The sequence below is a fragment of the Carcharodon carcharias genome, chromosome 3 (genome assembly GCF_017639515.1).
Source record: "Carcharodon carcharias isolate sCarCar2 chromosome 3, sCarCar2.pri, whole genome shotgun sequence".
NCBI lineage: Eukaryota > Metazoa > Chordata > Chondrichthyes > Lamniformes > Lamnidae > Carcharodon > Carcharodon carcharias.
This window is the reverse complement of record NC_054469.1, coordinates 224,246,719-224,266,983: the sequence shown is the minus strand read 5'-3', so window position 1 is coordinate 224,266,983 and position 20,265 is coordinate 224,246,719. Positions and strand designations below refer to the sequence as shown.

At 40.3% G+C, this 20,265-nt stretch overlaps 1 protein-coding gene across 3 annotated transcripts in view; it reads right to left on the bottom strand.

Moving 5' to 3' along the window:
* LOC121276138 (zinc finger CCHC domain-containing protein 2-like) overlaps positions 1–20,265 on the bottom strand; it is an 83,067-nt gene that overhangs the window by 31,762 nt on the left and 31,040 nt on the right. For all 3 annotated transcript variants that reach the window (XR_005942613.1, XM_041184172.1, XM_041184173.1), the window contains exons 6-11: positions 13,372–13,466; positions 11,260–11,343; positions 10,348–10,405; positions 9,365–9,497; positions 4,706–4,770; positions 3,012–3,112 (exon numbers count right to left, since the gene is read on the bottom strand). Coding sequence is in view for 2 of the 3 variants with exons in the window: in XM_041184172.1 (XP_041040106.1) it covers positions 3,012–3,112; positions 4,706–4,770; positions 9,365–9,497; positions 10,348–10,405; positions 11,260–11,343; positions 13,372–13,466 (536 nt within the window). In the remaining variant the exon portion in view is untranslated. The remainder of the gene's footprint in view (positions 1–3,011; positions 3,113–4,705; positions 4,771–9,364; positions 9,498–10,347; positions 10,406–11,259; positions 11,344–13,371; positions 13,467–20,265) is intronic.

Genomic DNA, 20,265 nt, shown 5'->3' with positions numbered 1-20,265 from the left:
TTGAATAATAAAACGGATTTCAATAATTCATTTGCCAGATTTTAGTGACAGACTTGAAATGAAATGTAGCAAGATGGTGCAGCAGTCTGTGTAATTCAAAGTTACATAAAAAATATCCACAGGGAAAAAGCAAATTTGGCTCATGTGTGTGGAAATTCTTTCCGCATAGAGGGGACAAAAATATCTTTTGGAAAACCCAGTACAACTGCACTCAAGGAATACAGAGTGCAACCGAAGTAGTTTCTGAACTAAGGCAAAGCAAGTTGTTACCAAATACCATATTGCTACTTTATTTCTTAAAGTAAGCCAGTTGGAAGACAGGTAGATTAAGCTGTCCATCAGATATTTTGCTGCATAAATAAAACGACTCCCTTGCATTTATTGCGGAAAATGCCCCCACCCAGCCAGCCACAGGATTTAATTGGGGTAATTTTAACCTGCAAGAAAGTGTGGATTTGGGTTTGGTGGGATGTTTAAATTTATAGGAGACATTAAAATCTGAACCCAAGCTGCCCATTTCCAGTTTTAATAGAGGTGGGACAGACAACTAATCTGTCCTCGAGAAGCAAGCCAGTCATTGAAAGCTTTTAAGGAGGCTGAATGCTTCCACATTAAATTAACTTTCTATTTTTAACTGAAGTCTGCCAAGTTTTCCTGGCCTTTACCCTGCAGGTAAAAGGAGGTACAAAGAGCTGGATCCATAAGTTAAGTGCCTTCATAGCACTGCACATGAGCACAAATGTCTCCTCCTGCCCCAACCATCCATCTGCCTCCCACTGCCATCATGCACACCTCCACTACTACCACTGCCCCTCCACCCCTGAGCCCTGCACCCTGTCTTTTGACCAACAAATGAAACCTCAATATTCCTGCTCTGGCCAAAGCATGAAACCGATTTTTTTTATTTTTAGCCAAGCAGAAAACTAGTGCTCTGCAAATAGATGGGAACCGGTAAGGGAAGTCTGAAAAATGAAAAGAATGTAGAGGTGACAAAACAGTAATGTTTTTAAGTGAGCAGTTATAATCTAAATTTATATCCATACTGACTGCTGCAATAAAGCTAAAACCTCAATTACTGAAATGTTTTCATTCTTCAGGCTGATGTCCAAGGAAATTTCCACAACACCACAGCCCTAGTCCCTAAAAAGGTACTGCATAGAATATAAATGTCAACACTTAGAAGTTAAAAAAGTAGAACCTATGGCAGCTAGCGTTATGCTAGATTACAAAGGGGCTGAAATAAATGTTGAGACTCTATTATAACAAATTCCTTGAGTATTTCCTTAAAAAAGGCTAATGGTATTATAAAAAGTGGAATTTGTATAAAATTTGTTTCGTGAGAAATTAAAGACATGTACCGTTACCAAATTATGCTCCCGTGAAGCACCTTGAGATGTTTAAGGTACTATATAAATGCAAACTTTGTGTTTTGTAAAGAAACACGGTGTGGGTGGGGCGGTGTGGAGAGAGGACTTGGCTAATTTGTCTGAAAGTTATTTCACTATATGCAGAGTAACAAAAAAATAATCCTTTTGGAAAACTCAATGCCTTGTGCTCAAGGAATACAGTGCAGAACAGAAGCAATTTGCGCAGATGAACTCAACCATTATCAGCACCCAAGTTTCAAAACCAGTCCAACAGCAAAGATTTCGTCAAAAGCTTTGGATTAATATTCCCGACATCATCTCTATAAATGTGACCGTAGAGATTTACAACCATACATATTTACTTAGATAACAAACATCCACTGGAAACAAAAGTACTGCAAAAAGTCAGGTCAGGCATCATCTCTCTCTATAGTTGCTGCCTGACCTGAGCATTTCTAAAACTTCCTATTTCAGTTTTCCAGCATCCACAGTACATTGCTTTTATATTTGTTAAAAATAGTTTGCTAGACTCTACGGTCACATCTTTGTTATTGTAAAATTGCCGAGTACGTTGCAATATTAATTTCAAAACGCATTGAAAACTCCTAGGTGAGGCCCTCTTCAAGGGCAGAATCCATTTTAAAAGTGGCAACAGTTATGTGAAATGTCCCTACATAGTGCCATGTTCAGCATTTGTAATGACAGACTGTCATCATACTAAAAGGACCATTAATCCCGATGCTCCTTGAGATTCAAAATTAGCAGGCAACTCTCCTTTCCTCTATGAAATCTCAACAAACACACTTTCTTCTAAGGGAATTTGCACAGAATTAATGATGCTGCCATTTTCACTATTTTGCCTCCCAGTCAATTTCTCTCAAAACCTAACTTAGTATAATTTCTCTCTATTCTCCACCCACTTACCACAGATTTGGATTTTGAGATCACCCTCCCTATCAAGAGATCATAAAGCCCAAAACACAAAGTTGCAATCCACCCCCATCGCGCCGTCCTCACAATTGCTGAAGTGTCAGCTGAGGAATGAGCTCATGTTCCGCTAACAGCTTTAAAAGTTGGCAAGGGACAGTCTACCTGCACACATGCTCATAATAAAAGAGGGGTTGCAGGTCCCCTGTGCTGGAAATCTTTTGAGGCCAATTGGCATCATGTAATGGAGGCTGTTGAGTTTAACATTATTGATGGTCAAGGCCCTTTCAATTTTGCTATTAACGTACCACAGCCATATGCCAAACACCTTCCAGTTGCAATTTTGGAAGTTTTGAAGACTGACATTGCTGTAGCTTCCCCCAGCCTGGCCACTGCGACAGCTTCCCTAACCTCTCCACTTGCTCAACCACTTTGCCAACACCCACCCCACCCCTAGTTAACCACTTTGCTAGCTTTAACCCAACCTCCCCAGAAGTGTTAACTCCCTTGCCCACCAGCTGAAAAAGTTAATTAGTATACCTTCCCTCCCATCAGCTCTCCCTATTTCCCCTAAAACTTTGGATCAACTATCCTCATGCCCTCTAGCTCTGACTACTATTCTTATTCTTGACAGACAGGTGGACTAGAATAGAAAAATACATATACATGTTAATAGCCATAAACTATGGGAGTAAAATAAATGACAAGAGTCCTTACCTTTTCCTGACCCAGTCCACACGTGCTGCACAGGAGGAATCCTAAGAATACCATTGCCAACAGGAGCCCTGTGATTCCCTCGGTCGACCTTGTTTTTGCTGCTGTTATAAAGCAAAAAAGGTAAAACAATTAGGGATGCATCATAGACTAATTAGAATTTTTTTTGCAACTCCAGAATTAGTCTTTATTGCCCGAGTATATAAAAGGAAGCCAAAATAATGTGTCCTGTTACAACATGAAAACACTAAGTGCTAGCCACACACTTTGAAAATAAATCTAGTGAACAGAACGGAACATCTAAACCCCTAAACTAGGATAAGCTCCCATACATACATGGGCACCCTCCTTTACTACACCACAGACCTTACTACTCTAACCAACGTGAAGTAATTTATTTTCACAAGAGTGTACATTGTTACAGTTGACTTCTGTTAAGCTGAAGGAGTGTCATTTTTTTCTCTCTGCATGATATACAATTGCCCAATTTTCTCCTCTTACACACCACACCCCCACCCTAATTTCTGCCCCAGGAGGCACTAATTTTCACTCTGGTAGGAAGAATAGAAAAGCAAACTTTTTTTTAAAAAAGGTGAGAAACTATTAAATGTTGGTATTCAGAGGGATATGGGTGGCCCTGTACACAAATCAAAGTTAACATGCGGGTATAGCAAGCTATAAGAAGGGCAAAAAGTACGCAAGGCTTTATTACAAGAGAGTTGAGTACAAGTGAAAGGGAGTTCAGCTGCAATTATATAAGGTTTGGATGAGGCCACAGTTGGGAGTGTGGTGTATAGTTTTGGGCTCCTTTCCAAAGGAAGGATATATGTGTCTTGGAGGTGGTGCAACAAAGGCTCAGTAGATTAATTCCTAGGGTGAGAGGGTTGTCCTAGAGATCAAGAACAATTTCTGGATTTTAGAAGAATGGGAGGTGATCTCATCTAAAAGAATAAAATTCTTAGAGTAAATTTTAAGAGGTTGTTTCCTCCAGCTGGAGACTATAGAATTAGGGGTCATAGTTGCAGGATAAGAAGTCAGCCATTTGGGACTGAGAAGAGGAGAAATTTCTTCAGAAGACTGTGAAACTTTGGAATTCTCTGCCTCAGGGCTGTAGATGCACAGGTGTTAAGTACATTCATGGCTGAGATAAGATTTTTGGACATTAATCTAATTTTATATATGGGGATAGGGCAGGAAAATAGGAGTTGAGGTAGATCACCAGCCATGATCTCAATGGCAGATAAGGCCCGAGGAGCCGTATGATCTACACCTGCTCCCATTTCATATGTAAGGACAATAAGGGGAGCTGCAGGCATCTGCAATACCTGAGTGCTATTCTTCACGGATAAGCTTAAAAAACAAGTGCATTAGAATCCTCTCACCAGGATTGTTTGGTAGTCAAGTTTGATCATTACCTCAGCACTAACAAACAGGGATCAATGGTCAGCAATCAGAATCAGGAAACCTGGCTGTTATTTGGGTTTCTCAGCTCAAAGACACCAAAGTCAGTTGTTGCAACCCAACCTAGTCCATGTCTTTTACTCCTCTCTGTACTGAAATGAAGACTTATACCATACTGTTGCAACTTATTCCTCTCATGAACTTCAAATTGGAATTCTTTACCTCCCTCAATATTTACTTTAAACAAAGAAAAACAAGAGAACACTTAACTTTCCCAACATCTTATTAATACATACTTGTCTGCCTGTGTGTTCAACTTCTTACTCCCAGATGAAGTATTTCTTTTATCTTCTGACAAACACTACAATGACAGGGGAAAAAATGCACAATCAGAATCCATTTGAATATCTGGAGGCACAGTAAACAGCAAATTAGCAGCAGTTAAGGGACAGGAAGGACCGTCTAAATTAGGACATTTATCTGTGTACTTTGTATTCCAACATTCTAAACCAGTTCTGGTTTACAGGAAATAATTGATACCATGTGATTCCAGGCATGAAGAACTGTAGCTATCAGGATAGAGTGGAGAGGGTGGGACTGCTTTCTTTGGAGAAAAGAAGGCTGAGAAGAAACTTGATAGAGGTATTCAAGATCCTGAGGGGTATGGACAGGGTAAATCGTTAGAAACTGCTCCCACTCAAGGGAGCATCAAGAACTAGAGAGCATAGATTCAAAATAATTGGCAAAAGGAGTAAAAGTGATGTGAGGAAAAATGTTTCCACCCAGAGAGCAGTTGAAGTCAAGAACAAACTTTCTGCAAGGGTTATGGAAGCAGGTTCAATCAAGGTATTCAAAAAGGAATTGGATGGCGTTCTGAAAAGGATGAATGTGCAAGGTTACAGGGATAAGGCAGGGGAGTGGGACTAGGTAGAATGTTCCTTTAGAGAGCCAGTGCAGACTCGATGGGTCACATGGCCTCCTTCTGCACTATAAAGATACTGTGATTCAAAGCAAGTAAATTATGCTAGACCTTTGATAAAACACTGGTTAGGCCTCAGTTAGAATTTTGTGTTCAATTCCTGGCACCACATCTTAGGAAAGTTGTCAAGGACGTTTACTAGAATGGTACCAAGGTTGAGGGACTTGAGTTACATGGAGAAGCTGAGGTTATTCTCCATTAGGATGGGATTTTATAGAGGGGCTTAAAATCAAGAAGGGCTTTGATAGAGTAAATAAAGAGAACTGTTTCTGGTAGCAAATGTAGCCAGAGGACACAGATTTAAGGTCATTGACAAAAGAACCGGAGGCGACATAAGGAAACCTTTTTAAAAAAATATATGCGAGTTGTGATCGCAAATGCACAGCCTGAACGGTGGTGGAAGCAGATTCAATAGGAACATTCAAAAGGAAACTGAATAAATACTTGGAAGGCAAATATTTACAGGGCTAGGGGGAAAGAACTGAAGAGTGGGGTTAATTGGATGGTGCTACCAGGGCCGATGGGCTGAATGGTCTCCTCAGCTTCTGTAACATTTTACGGTTCTTTTTCAAATGCTTTGGGTCTGTCCTGTAGAGTACATATACAAAACGAATAATACAAGACTGTATGCTCATTGGTAACTAGTCCATTGCACTTGGCTATAAGGTCGTATTTATCCTTCCTTTTTCACAGGAGCTTTCAGAAGAGAGAAAGTGGAAATATTTGGAGAGGATGGGAACTAAATCTTATTGGGATTATAGTCCTACAAGGAATCAACAGTTTTCTGGTAACTCACAGAAGTGCTCATTTTTCATGGGAGCTTAGCAACGAGTATCAAATGGAATATTTCAAATGTAAAGAACATAAACAAAAACCTCAATGCACGCACACGCGCGCACACAATTTCTGGCTAATAATCCGCCTCCCGTTTTCAGCATTAATGGATAGCTGTCACCATAACCAATATCAATTAATAGAGCAGAGACTGGGAATCAAACTTGAGATTTACTGATCTATATAGGTCAATGTTGCACCATAAACAAGCCAGCCACAAACCACAAGACTATGCCATCTCCTTCTTCACTTCCACCAGCTCCCACACCCATCAAGCCATTACAACTTTCCACATACATAGTCCAATCAGCTCAGCTTTGACCTTCTATGTGGCCAAACTGGGACCTATTTGACAAGCTTCAGCTCTGTAGATCTGATCCATTAGTTGTGGGATTGCTTAGCTCTGTCTCCTGACTGCTGCTTAGGCTTTTTGGCACACTAGTCCTGCGTTATGGCTTCACCAGAATGACATCTCATTTTTAGGTATGCCTGGTGCAGCTCCTGACATGCTCTCCTGCACTCTTCACTGAACCAGTGTTGATCCCCTTGCTTCACAGCAATAGTAGAGTGGGGGATATGCCAGGCTGAGGTTACAGATTGTGTTTGAGTGCAATTCTGCTGCTGATGGCCCGCAGCACCTCATGGATGCCCAAGGCTTGAGTTGCTAGATTCGTTCGAAATCTATCCCATTTAGCATGGTGGCAGTGCCACACAAGTAGGCTATCCTCAATGTGAAGGTGGGACTTCATCTCCACAACAACTGTGGTGGTCAACCCTGCTGATACCATCATGGGGCAGATGCATCTGCAGCAGGCAGATGAGAAAGAGGTCCAGTATGTTTTTCCCTCACCACCTGCTTCAGACCCAGTATAGTGGCAATGTCCTTTAGAACTCGGCCAGCTCAGTCAGTAGTGATGCTATCGAGCCACTCTTGGTGATGGACATTGAAGTCGCCCCACCCAGAGTACATTCTGCGCCCATGCCACCCTCAGTGCTTCCTCCAAGTGGTGTTCAACATGAAGGAGCACTGATTCATCAGGTTTCCTTAACCATGTTTGACCTGGTGTCATGAGACTGCGTGGCGTTTGGAGTCAATGTTGAGGGCTCCTAGGGCAACTCCCTCCTGACTGTATTCCACTGTGCCACCACCTCTGCTGGGTCTAACCTGCCAGTGGACAGGATATACCCAGGGATGGTGATGGACATTATCTCTAAGATATGATTCCGTAAGGATGACTATGACTTGCTTGACTAGTCTGAGGCAGTTCTCCTAATTTTGGCACGTAAAGGGCACTAGTGAACCAGATAGGTTTTTACAAGTATCAGCAATGGTTTTATGGTCATCATTAGACTTTTAATTCCAGATCTTTATTGCATTCAAATGCCACCATTTGTTGTGAGTGGTTTCGAACCAGTGCCCCCTGTATCTCTGGATTACTAGTCCAGTGACAATACCACTACACCATTGCATCTCCATCATATAAAGCTAGTCTCAGTAATGGTGACAGAACTATCAATTATTGTAAAAGCCCATCTGATTCATTAATGCCCTTTAGGGAAGGAAATCTGCCATTCTTACCCTGGGTCTGGCCCACATCCATCTTGAGATCCACAGCAATGTGATTGACTCTTAACCGCCCTCTGAAATGGTTTAGCAAGTCACTCAGTTGAAGGGTAATTAGGGATCAGCAACAAATGCTGGTCTTGTCAGTGACACTCATCTCATGAAAGAAAGAAAAAAAAGCACTGGGACATGCAGCAGCAGAAAATTGGTTTAGGATTCAGTTGAAGAAAATTCCCACCCATTTCTATGCAGAATCAAATTTTTTAGTTGTCATTTCCAAAGGAGGCCAGATGTACCTGCTCAACTGTGGGTAGGTGCTCTTAAATGAGGTGACAAGTGATATTGTATGTAACATTTTCCATCATTGTTGGCAACTCTGGATGCTGCCTGGAATGCTAGCATTGCTAAGGGAGTCAGGATAGTGTGTGCCTATGTCTATAAGTCTGAGGGGGAAGTTGCATGTTCAAAATAAACTTTGTCCAACCAAAACAAGCTGTGGGTAACGCAGGAGGGAAAAGAGAAGAACATTTTATAAAAAACAATAAATCTCAGTATTTGCACAAGTTTTAAAATTTCCTTCAGTCCACTAAAATTTACAAAACATAGCAGCCAATTGCTTGAAAGAACTTCAAGAGCTCAACCTTATAAGGAGTAGCTACAACATGCACTCTTTCCAGCCTTCGTGTGGTAAGGTACCCAAGGAAGCACACATCAATACTAGATATGTAACAGTCATTCACTGATGAGTCCTGTAGTTCATGTCAACTGATTTGCTCTCTGCTAACTGCAGAGTTCTAAAACACTTCAGCTATTAAATAAAATTACTCAATTTAAAGAAAATTCTGGCAGGTTAGGAATAGGGAGGGCAGAGGAAAAGGCACGTACTGAACTTAACCAGCCATATAAATGCTGTGGCTACAAGAGCAGGTCAGAGACTGGGAATTCTGTGGCGAGTAACTCACTTCCTGACTCCCCAAAACCTATCCACCATCTATAAGACATAAGTCAGGAATGTAATGGAATACTCTCCACTTGCCTGGATAAGTGCAGCTCCAACAACACAAGACAAAGCAGCCCACTTAACTGGCACCCCATCCACCACCATAAACACTCTCTGCCTCACCATGCGTGCCATCCACAACATGCAAAGCATCAAAGTTGTTTCAATAGCAGCTTGAAAACCCACAACTTCTAGCACGCAAGGACAAAAGCAGCAGATACATGGGAATACTATTACCCACAAGTTCCCTGCTGCACATCATCCTGACTTGGAACTATATCGCCATTCTTCCAGTCGCTGGGTCAAAACCCTGGAACTCCCTTTCAGCAGCACTGTCGGTGTACATACACCACAGACTGCAGCAACAAAGCAGTTCACCACCAGCTTCTCAAAGGCAATTAGGGATGGGCAACAAATGCGGACCTAGTCAATGACCCTCACCATCCTGTGACCGAATTTTAAAAATTACTACAAAATGTTGGATGGTAATCATGGAGATATGGAAGACAGCCTTGCAGCACTAAGTTCAATGAGTGTATTAGAATAATGAATTTGTTAAGACAACATTTCAAACCCACATGTTCCATCACAGCTGTACAGTGGTCAGTGTTACGTTTTGTGCTGTAGTTCCTTTTCTTCCAGTCCAGTACACCATTCTGTTCAGGGTGCTGTAAGCTTACCCCTACCCCTGGAGATTTTACGCCAGAGACACTGTAAAGAGAATTGAAATGTTCAGGAAAACAAAAACCACAATGGGATGAATTTGAAACATGATCTACAACATTATCAGGAGTATGAGCCAGTCGACCTCTCCTGTCAACAATACAAAGCTTTAATTCAGTGCACTGGACAGTAGAGGTACAGACCATTAACACCAAATTTAGCCTCCGACCTCAAAAATGTTTGATTTCTTTAAAGTTATTCTTCACTTTTTCCAACCCCATTTCTATTTAATTCATGAAATTATAAAATTTTAAAAAAGAATGCTGACCCTTAGAGAGCCAGTTGCTACTAACAGACTATTGAAAAGACCTTGACAGTTGTAATAATTGAAATTAAGCTTCACCCAGAGCTTAGCTGTAGAATTTAAATACAAAGAATAAATGCTAAAGGTCAGAATTTTCACACCAATCTTGCACTTGTTAATAAGTGACACTGTAAATTCTATCACATTTTGATTGAAAAGTTTAAAATAAAAACATCCATTAGAACTAGAAAATCAATTCATAAAACTGAAGTTTTTCCTGCAGTTTACAAATCCTTTTTAAAAATAATGCAGGTTACAGTAGTGAAGTTATATATAAAATTATGTATGTATGTACACACCAAACAAAATATTCCACCAGTACAACAAATCCCTATCCCAGGCAAAATAACAGAATATTGCCAAATTAAACCCAACTTTCAAATAACTTCACAAGGCTGAAAAATAATTAAAACTTTCAAAAGATTTTTCTCAAACATGTTTTGAATTGCAGACTTACCAGATTGGGTTCAGCCCTAACCATAACCATTCCTATAGGTCAGCATGCCTGAGAAGGAAATTTATACTTAAACTTACCTGCAGCCTATAGATTTCCCCATATTTTTCTTATGATGAATTGATTGCTGTTGTCCATCTAGAAAAATATCAAAAGTCAGTGTTATAAATGATCTACCAAACCATCCCACCATAAAAGCAAATCACTCCAAATGGCCAATTTCCATTTTCTTCCCTGATTTGAAAGGGTCTTCTGATGACAAGAAGTTATTATCTGTAGCTCTTAATTTCAGTTATCTGATCAAAAGGCAGGTAGTCTCAAATTGCACTTTATACTAGGTTATCCCTTGTGCAAAAAAATTCCTTGGAAGGAATAGAAAATCAGGGTGAGAAATGATAAGATACTGACTACATTGAAAAGAGCAGCAACATGAGAGACCACTAGGACGTTAACAATTTAGGGTAAAAGGAACGTATAGCTGCATTCATTTCAAAGTACAGACACTTATTGAATTTTTAAACTTCACCTCATCAGCTAATTACACAGCCAGGTTTGACATGTGAAGAAAGGGCATGGAGACAGAACAGACTCAATCATTTAAGACTCAGCTCTGGGTGCCACTTGTTAAAAAAAAATTGTAAAGCGTCAACCTATTTCATTTAAATGCAATTTGAACCTATTGATGTTTTTCATGCAACAGCACCACCAGCTGATAAAATGAAGTATCATATTAACTTCAACTGCATTAGCCTGGCAGCTGCCATGCAGTTACATTTAGTTGATTCCTTGCCTACCCAGAAATGTCAGAACATTCAGTAACTGTGGCAAATTAGAAATTTTATGCAGGGGGTAGGGAGCAAAATGAGACAATAAAAAAGACAAAGTTGAATCATCAATTTGCCTCTCTTGTCTCAGAGGAGTCCAAAGCGACTGAAGCCCAGAACTAAAAAGACTTGTAAAAAGCACATGGAGCAGCGTGTAAAGCCATATACCTTCTTCCTGGCTGGAAGCCTCAGAACTGTCTTCCTTGAAGTGTTCTACAGATTTAGACAACTTTAACGCTGGCTGTAAGTTTGCTGCAGAGGAAATTAGAAGCAATTAAAAAAGTAAATCCTATTGCGATTATAATATTCCAGTGAAACAATTAAGCCCATTACAGTCGTTTGGTATTGCTTAAAAAAAGAGGCAGGTGAAGCTTTTCATTTTACACACATCAGGATATTTCACAAGAATACCAATATAAGGGGAAAACAACAATTTATACTGTATGAGAAGAGTGCTGATTGGTTGACAAGTGGACTCTGATTGGTAGAAGCTTTGCCATGGAGAATGCATCAGCGATGGCAGCTGACAGTTAACTGCCAAGCATTGTTTGAAATTTAAACCAGTTTGACCCTGACTGGTCAATGTATTACCCTGAGGAATGTGTCAGCGAATGGCTGTCACTCATTTTGTTTAGCTGAAACAGGTGCAAAACGTACAAGGTACAAACCGTGGCCAACCAGCCCTTTGCTTCAAAAACTCAAAACATGGTATCCAATATTAGATGTGATGTCACAATTGGACAACAGTGTAAATTGTCTTCCCCTTATATTGGTATCTTGAGGTGTCCTGATGAGTGCAAGACAAAAAGCTTTGACATCTCTTTTTTCAGCAATACTTAATCCCATTATGCTAATTCAAACTCATTAGAAGTTCCTACAGAGAACAGTAAGAAAGGTCTCATCATCTTGTATGAAAAGATTTCAAAATGTTTCCCTTCCCTATTCAGTTTTCTCCTTTTCTAAAGTGCAGACTCCTTTTGTTTGAACTCCAAAGGCCCTCTTCAGCAGCTTTTCTTCACAAGCCTAGAACATTACTTCCACGTCCACCTGCGGTTGAAACCTCGATCTTTGTTTAGTCACCACCAGACCTGACTATTCCAATTGTCTCCTGTACATCCCACACCCAAACACCAGCTCATCTAAAACTGTCTTCTGTAGTACAACATGCATCACCATGACTCACCCACCAACCAAACCCCCATGTCCTCACTGGCCAACATTCCCCTCCAGTCCTCCAAAGTGTTTAAATTCATCCCCACCCCACCCCCCAATGGCATTGTTCCTTCCCAGTTATGTAACCTCCTTCAGCACGACAGCCACCAAGCTCTCGATTCCTGATGCCAACCTCAGACACCCACTCTTCCTTCATCCCATCACTAACAGCTTTACACTCACCAACCTCAGCCCCACTGCTTGGATCTCTAACCCCTTTTCTTCCTTCAAAACCTTCCTCGGAACCCAACTCTTCCTTCAGACTTTTGGTCATCCCCCTCCTCCCCCCTGCCAATTATCTCTTCCTTTAACTTGGTATCTCAATGAAGTTTCTTGAGACATTATTTTATGCTACAGGTGCTGTAAAGGTTGTTTGTTATCTCAGGTCTGGAAACTTGTATGATTGAACATTAAGTGTTTATTAACAGCTTATAACTATATACATCTCCAAGGTGTAGCCCTGCATGGGTGCTAGCTTCTGCTAGGCTTTTACTGTATTCAGTCTATCATGTGACTCTCCACATCGTGCTGTGGGTGGTACTGTTTCTCCAGTCTTACTTTAACCTTTGCTATGCCCAAACACCCATCTACCACAAGAGGCACTGAAAGCAAAGAAAAGCAAGCATTTTAAGAAGGTTTGGAAAAACAGAGGAAGAGAATCAGGGACTGATTAGAAAGAGCAATTTAATGAGTTGAGTACCATCATGTTAATGATTTGCTATTAATCAACTTAAAGAATCATGAACTCCCCATCTATGATTGGAGTTTGTTGTTGTTGTCCCCTCTTCCTGACTTTACTAGTGTTCTCTCAGTTTTCAGTTCTGACAAAGAGTTACTCCTGAAATGCTGAAATTACTTCTCTTTATGGGTGCTGACTGGTCTGTGGATTTCTAGCACTTTTTCAGTATAAAGAACTCAGTTTTAACTAGCTGAATCAAAGCGAGGTCAAGATTTGAAAAAAATGAAATGGAATTATATCCTTCTAAAGAAATAGGAGAAGATGCACAGACTCCACATGTTTATTTCATTAAAGTATTTCATCAATTCTGCTTAATGTTGCTCACTTACTATGGTGCTGACTGTAGTCGGGTAACTTCCCAAAGAAGAATTCACGAACATGTTCACTTTTTAAGAAAGCTCGAGATGGAGATGAAAACAGTTGCCTAATAGATAAAGGCAAGAGATTACCTTACTGCATGTACTCGACAGATTTGGGCAACATTTCATACCAGAAGCAAAACACTACATAGGAGAACAAACACTCAACTTGGTATAATTATAGTCAATTATAGTGTCATATGGTCAGAGTATTGATCCTCAAACTTGCATTAAGAAAGCCACCTCAGCTCTTTTCTGAGCAATTACTAGGATACAGTACTAGGAACAAGAATTAAAGCAGACCCAAAACAAATCCATATTTGATGGCATTTCTACGTACATCTAAGCTGCATTTTTGTGACAGGGTCAAGATATACTGTTTGTTTACAATGACTGGAGGGCTCTACTAATGTGCATTCTAGTGTACGGTGACTGTCATTTAGGATACACATTTATGTTTAGCTTCACTGAAGAGAATCAACAGGACAGTTTGCTCTTTCCATTCAGAACAGCAAGAGATTAGTGCAAGATCTTAAAAAAAATCCAATCAAATTCACAGGCTTTGTGCTGGACAGCAGAAATAGGATAGGATTAGGCAGGTAAATGAATGGCTGGAGACGTGGTGCAGGAGGGAAGGGTTTAGATATTTCAGGCATCATGCCAAGTTGTAAAACCGGAAGATAACCCGAAACCGGATTGCTTTCACTTGAACCAAACTGGTAAAGAAAATAACTAGAACAGTGGGGATGAATTAATATGCCAAAGAGGGATATTCAAACATCAAGAAACAGCCAGCATAGAATTGAACCACACAGCAAGCATTTGAAAATGGGGAAATTTAAAAGTTTAAGGACTAACACAGATCAAGAGGAAAGGAAGCACATATGTTTCAAAACTGTATACAAATGCATACAGCATCAAGAAATGAATGAAATAATCCAGAGCTCCGGTGACAAAATGGACAATGATATTTGAACAAAGTGGGGATATACCTATAAGGAAATATTTTAATATGAAAGGATAGATATGGTGGCGTTTTTAATGTAAAGATCAAAATGCCACACTAATTCCAGGTTTATTTGAAATAAAAGCTTGTTATTGGCTTGTGTAACTGGTCACCAAGTCAGAGTGTGACAATGGTTGCTGAGCTATTTAACCAGATTAAGATGACAACTACATTCATATTTAAATTGCCTTAAGGGGTTTTTAATTTCCTAGGATTAACTGCAAGGAGTAAGGAGAGATCAGGATCAAGATATATGCTAAGAAAAATACTGTGGACACTGGAGATCTGGAACAAAAACAGAGCTGGAAAATCTCAGCCAGTCTGGCTGCATCTGTGGAGAGAGGAACGCTTTTTAAAAATAATTGTTCATGGGATGTGGGCGTCGCTGGCCAGGCTAGCATTTATTACCCATCCCTAGTTGCCCTTGTTCAGGAGGCATTTAAGGGTCAACCACATTGCTGTGTGTCTAGAGTCACATGTAGGCCAGACCAGGTAAGGAAAACAGATTTCTTTCCCTAAAGGGCATTAGTGAATCAGATGGGTTTTTACAACAATCGACAATGGTTTCATTATTCAACTTTTAATTCCACCATCTGCCGTGGCAGGATTCCAACCTGGGTCCCCAGAGCATTACCCTGGGCCTCTGGATTACTAGCCCAGCGACAATACCACTACACCATTGCCTCCCTGCTTTTCCATGGCCTTCTGTTTTTATTCAAGACATATGCTCCCTGGTCATGCCCTTAAACTATCTGATCACTCAGTTAAAAAGCATGAGGGGTTGACAACGCAATCCAATTTTATTTAAAAAAGCACAGTGTTAGGGAACATGTTAAAAACAAAACTATAGTCAGCTCTGATGGCAGACTCACCACAGTTAAAAGAGCACAATAAAGATTTTAGATTTTCAAACACTAGTTGTTAGAGAGAAAGTAGAAAGCAATTAATGAAGCTGGGCTGAAAATATTACAGACACAATGCGTGGCATAGTGGTAAACTTTAATATTGTTATTACAGTATGGTGCATTTATGTATACCACAGGGTAAAGGAGTAAAGAAAAACCCAGAAACTACAAAAGGCAATAATACAAGGAATATGGGGCTCAAATATAGATCTTCAGGTTAGGAACAGGAATAGGCCATTCAGTCCTTCAGCCTGCTCTGCCACTCGATAAGAAATCATGGCTGATTTGGCTGTGGTGTCAGCTCAACTTTCCTCTCTGCCCCCCATAATCTTGGGCTCCTTGTCTATCAAAAATCTATCTAACTCAGCCTTAAATAAATTCAATGACCCAGCATCCACTGCTTTCTGGGGAAGAAAATTCCACAGACTAAACCACCCGCCAAAGAAAAAAATTTTCATCTCCATCTTAAAAGGCAGGCCATTTTTTTCTCTGACATTAGCTGTGTCCCCTAGTTCAAGTCTCCCAGTATTCACCCTGTCAAGTCCCCTCAGGATCTTGTATGTTTCATTAAGATCACCTCTGTGGTAGACAGAGTACAAGGATAAAATGAAAACCACTTTTAAAAAAATAAGAGCTTGACAAAAACTTCAAGACATAAAAGAATGCAAGGAGCATAAAATGCTCCTGCAACTATGTCTGGAGTGAACTGAGCCAAGGATGTAGGACCTTTGAAGGAGAGGTAGAATTAAGCAAAGATGGTCAATATCCTGAAGAATTTTCTTTTAAACACCAATGTTACTCATGAAAGGCAGCTTCTTCCACAAACAGCAATTAAAGAGCAATTGTAAAAAGGCTACCTGGATGCCTTTTTAAAGTTCTACAGCCGAAGTAGGGGTGGATCTTCCAAGAAACAGGGAGAAACTTTTTAATGACAATGTTAATTACTGATGAAGAAATGTTGGAAACATTGAACATAAAGAAGAGACCCAGAGCTGAATGGCCTGCACACAAGGGCACATTAAGGAAATGGCTGGTAAAGCCAATGACTGACAAGTTAGTCAACTCTTAGCAATGATATTTAGGGAATCATTAGAATTAGGATTTGCAACTAAGACTGAGCCTTTACATTAATTACAAAAAAAAAGTGCATAGCCTGAAGATTAGTTTGATAAATTGGACAAGGCACGAGCAAAATGTTAGGAACCACACTGAAAAAGGGAATCGTGGAACACCTAGGGAAGCACAAAGTTATCAGCTCACATCAGCAAAGCTTTCTGGGCAGGGCACAAAGATAAAGAATTCTAACAGGTTTACTGAGAATCATTCATGGTAAATGAAACTTCATGGATAATGTTTATTGTAAATTCAATAAAGCATCTGATACAGTGTGACTCAGGAGCTGATAAATAGTGTAGAAAAATTATGAAATAGGATGGAAGTTTTTGAAGTGTATTGCCACAAGCTGCAAAACAGGCCAAATGACTAGTCGGGCACCCAAGGATTAGTGCTTGGACCATTATACATCTATGATTTGGAAGAGGGGAAAAACTGTTGAAGTTTGATCATGATGCAAAGGAGGTGACAACAGGTGTAAGGCTATAAACAAGAGCAGGCTCACTGTAAACAAAGGATCCTTAGATATTTTGAGCAACTAGGCTAAATGGTAAATTAAAGTGTTGAGAGATGAAGTTCATAGAAGATCAGATACATCTGCTTCACACAAGTCAGCAATGTATATTTGCAGAGGGCATCCCAGGACAGCAATCAAAGCCAGTAATATCAGGAATTTAAGTGAATGTTAGATGGGCAATTGGCAAGAAAATCAATTGAGACATATGGATAATAAATTCTGTGCAGTGCTTTTGAGCTCCAAGGCCAGCCAGTTCAGCTGAAGTGGTCTTTTCCAGCCCTAAACATTTCTATGGTCATGCTTCTACATCGCCTAGCAATGACTACGTGGTCATGCTTCTACATCGCCTAGCAATGACTACGTGGTCATGCTTCTACATCGCCTAGCAATGGCTACGTGGTCATGCTTCTACATCACCTAGCAATGGCTACGTGGTCATGCTTCTACATCACCTAGCAATGGCTACGTGGTCATGCTTCTACATCACCTAGCAATGGCTACGTGGTCATGCTTCTACATCACCTAGCAATGGCTACGTGGTCATGCTTCTACATCACCTAGCAATGGCTACATGGTCATGCTTCTACATCACCTAGCAATGGCTACGTGGTCATGCTTCTACATCACCTAGCAATGGCTACGTGGTCATGCTTCTACATCACCTAGCAATGGCTACGTGGTCATGCTTCTACATCACCTAGCAATGGCTACGTGGTCATGCTTCTACATCACCTAGCAATGGCTACGTGGTCATGCTTCTACATCACCTAGCAATGGCTACGTGGTCATGCTTCTACATCACCTAGCAATGGCTACGTGGTCATGCTTCTACATCACCTAGCAATGGCTACGTGGTCATGCTTCTACATCACCTAGCAATGGCTACGTGGTCATGCTTCTACATCACCTAGCAATGGCTACGTGGTCATGCTTCTACATCACCTAGCAATGGCTACGTGGTCATGCTTCTACATCACCTAGCAATGGCTACGTGGTCATGCTTCAACATCACCTAGCAATGGCTACGTGGTCATGCTTCTACATCACCTAGCAATGGCTACGTGGTCATGCTTCTACATCACCTAGCAATGGCTACGTGGTCATGCTTCTACATCACCTAGCAATGGCTACGTGGTCATGCTTCTACATCACCTAGCAATGGCTACGTGGTCATGCTTCTACATCACCTAGCAATGGCTACGTGGTCATGCTTCTACATCACCTAGCAATGGCTACGTGGTCATGCTTCTACATCACCTAGCAATGGCTACGTGGTCATGCTTCTACATCACCTAGCAATGACTACGTGGTCATGCTTCTACATCACCTAGCAATGACTACGTGGTCATGCTTCTACATCACCTATCAATGACTACGTGGTCATGCTTCTACATCACCTATCAATGACTACGCATTTTAATGTGAATCCGACATTGTTACATTTGACCCATTTTCGATTCGTCCTATGTACTAGGGATCTTGCTACGGTCACCTTTTGTCCAACAAGTTTGTAGAGTAGCATTTGAAAATTCAGGCCTTATAACAAAAACACCGAACCCTCATTTATAACCATTATAATAGGGGTAAGCAGAGAAGGGGAATTCATTCTATAGAATGAAATCTTACCACACATTAGCACTCTTTTTGCACTGTATCGTGGTTCAAGATCTAATGTGCCCTCTTCAGCTTTTTTGTGCCTTTAGATGCTTTCAGACAAACAGTTAATAAAATAGGGAAACTATTTGGTTCTGAAATATAAATCGTGAAAACAGCTTTAATCCTTTCCCTTCAAAAAAAAAAAGAGCTCATCTTCTCTCCTAAAGTTACATGGTAAAGGGTTATAGTTCTTGCCATTTCTTGCTAAATTAGGGAAGGCTGTCAGACAGCTCAGTATGAAGAAGTAGCTTGCAAGCGCCCTACAGCACATCACATTTTCCATTTATGAAAGCACAGTTATCCATCTGTAGTTTTTTTTATTGGTTTACTCAATGTTATTTTGGCTGCATGCAAGATGTCAGAGATTCCTTACTAATATCCTGGCAGTAGCTCCAAGCAAGGATGGTGTAAGCTGGTCAGAGTTCCTATTGGGCTGACAAATTTGAGCATAGCCCTTAACTGGCTAATTAATGGAAATTGTTATTTAGTCTCCAAGGAGATGTACAAGACTGGAAAAGGCCATTGTAGAGGCTGGAATGCTCCTTGAATCAAAGAAAGTAGGCCCAAAGCAAGAAAGTATTCTCTTGGGCAAAGAACACTGCAAGTCAACCAGCACGAAAAGAAGCCAAAAATCACCATGGGAAGAGAGTTTTGGGCCAAAAAAGAGAACATGGGGCAGCTGAGGGGAAACAAAAAGGGGGAAAATGGCTATTGTCACTCATTTTAACTCATGCCGTTGAAAAGTAGCAACAAGTAAAATTATAAAGTCATGTAAAGGACTATTGCTGAAAGTAGAGTACTGGAAACATTGCCAAAGCTTTTCGCCTTGTACTAATCAGGACAGATGCAAGAGTACCAAATTTCGAACGATCACAATTTATACCACAGGAGAAAAGGAATGAGTGCAAGACAAAAATCTTCAGCAATGTGTCTCTCTTTTCAGCAATATTCAAATTCTATACTACCAAGTGATTGTTTGTAATACGAGAAACACTGATGCAATTGCCAGAATGAAAACGGAACAGAAAAAAATGGTTAAGACAGGCTTAATAAGTATGCAAGACCAGAAAGATAAGATTAAGATAGACAAGAAATAGCAGATGAACAAAGACAAGGAAACACTGCAGGTCAGAGATTTAATTCCTTACAGCATTGATAACCCCACATCAGCACAAGTTCATTTAGGCACATGAACAAAATTAAATAATTTGAGCAGCGTAAATTCAGATAAGTGTGAAATATAAATTGATTCAGGCAAGTGGCACACATCATAGTGGATGTGGTGAAAAGTAGAAAAATAGATATTTTATAATGCCGCCCAATGAGAGTACTGACAGGAAAGAAAATTAACAGGGCAAAAGAATACATTTCTCAAAAGCAGAATTTGTGGGGTGGGGTGGGGTCTGAAATATAAAGTTTGCCATTCAATCCAACTGGCAGAAAAGCTGGCAGTAAAACACGACTCTTAAAAAAACACCAATGCAATATTGTTAGGTATAAAAAGCTATATGGTAGGGGAATGAACATTTTAACATATTTCCTTGGATTTGCTTACAAGAACTCAAAATGTGTTTCTGAAAGAATAAACTACATGGCAAACTACATCATAACAGATTCTGCTGCAGGTTCAATTTTCAAAGCCTTTAAACATAGGTTTGGAGTTGGAT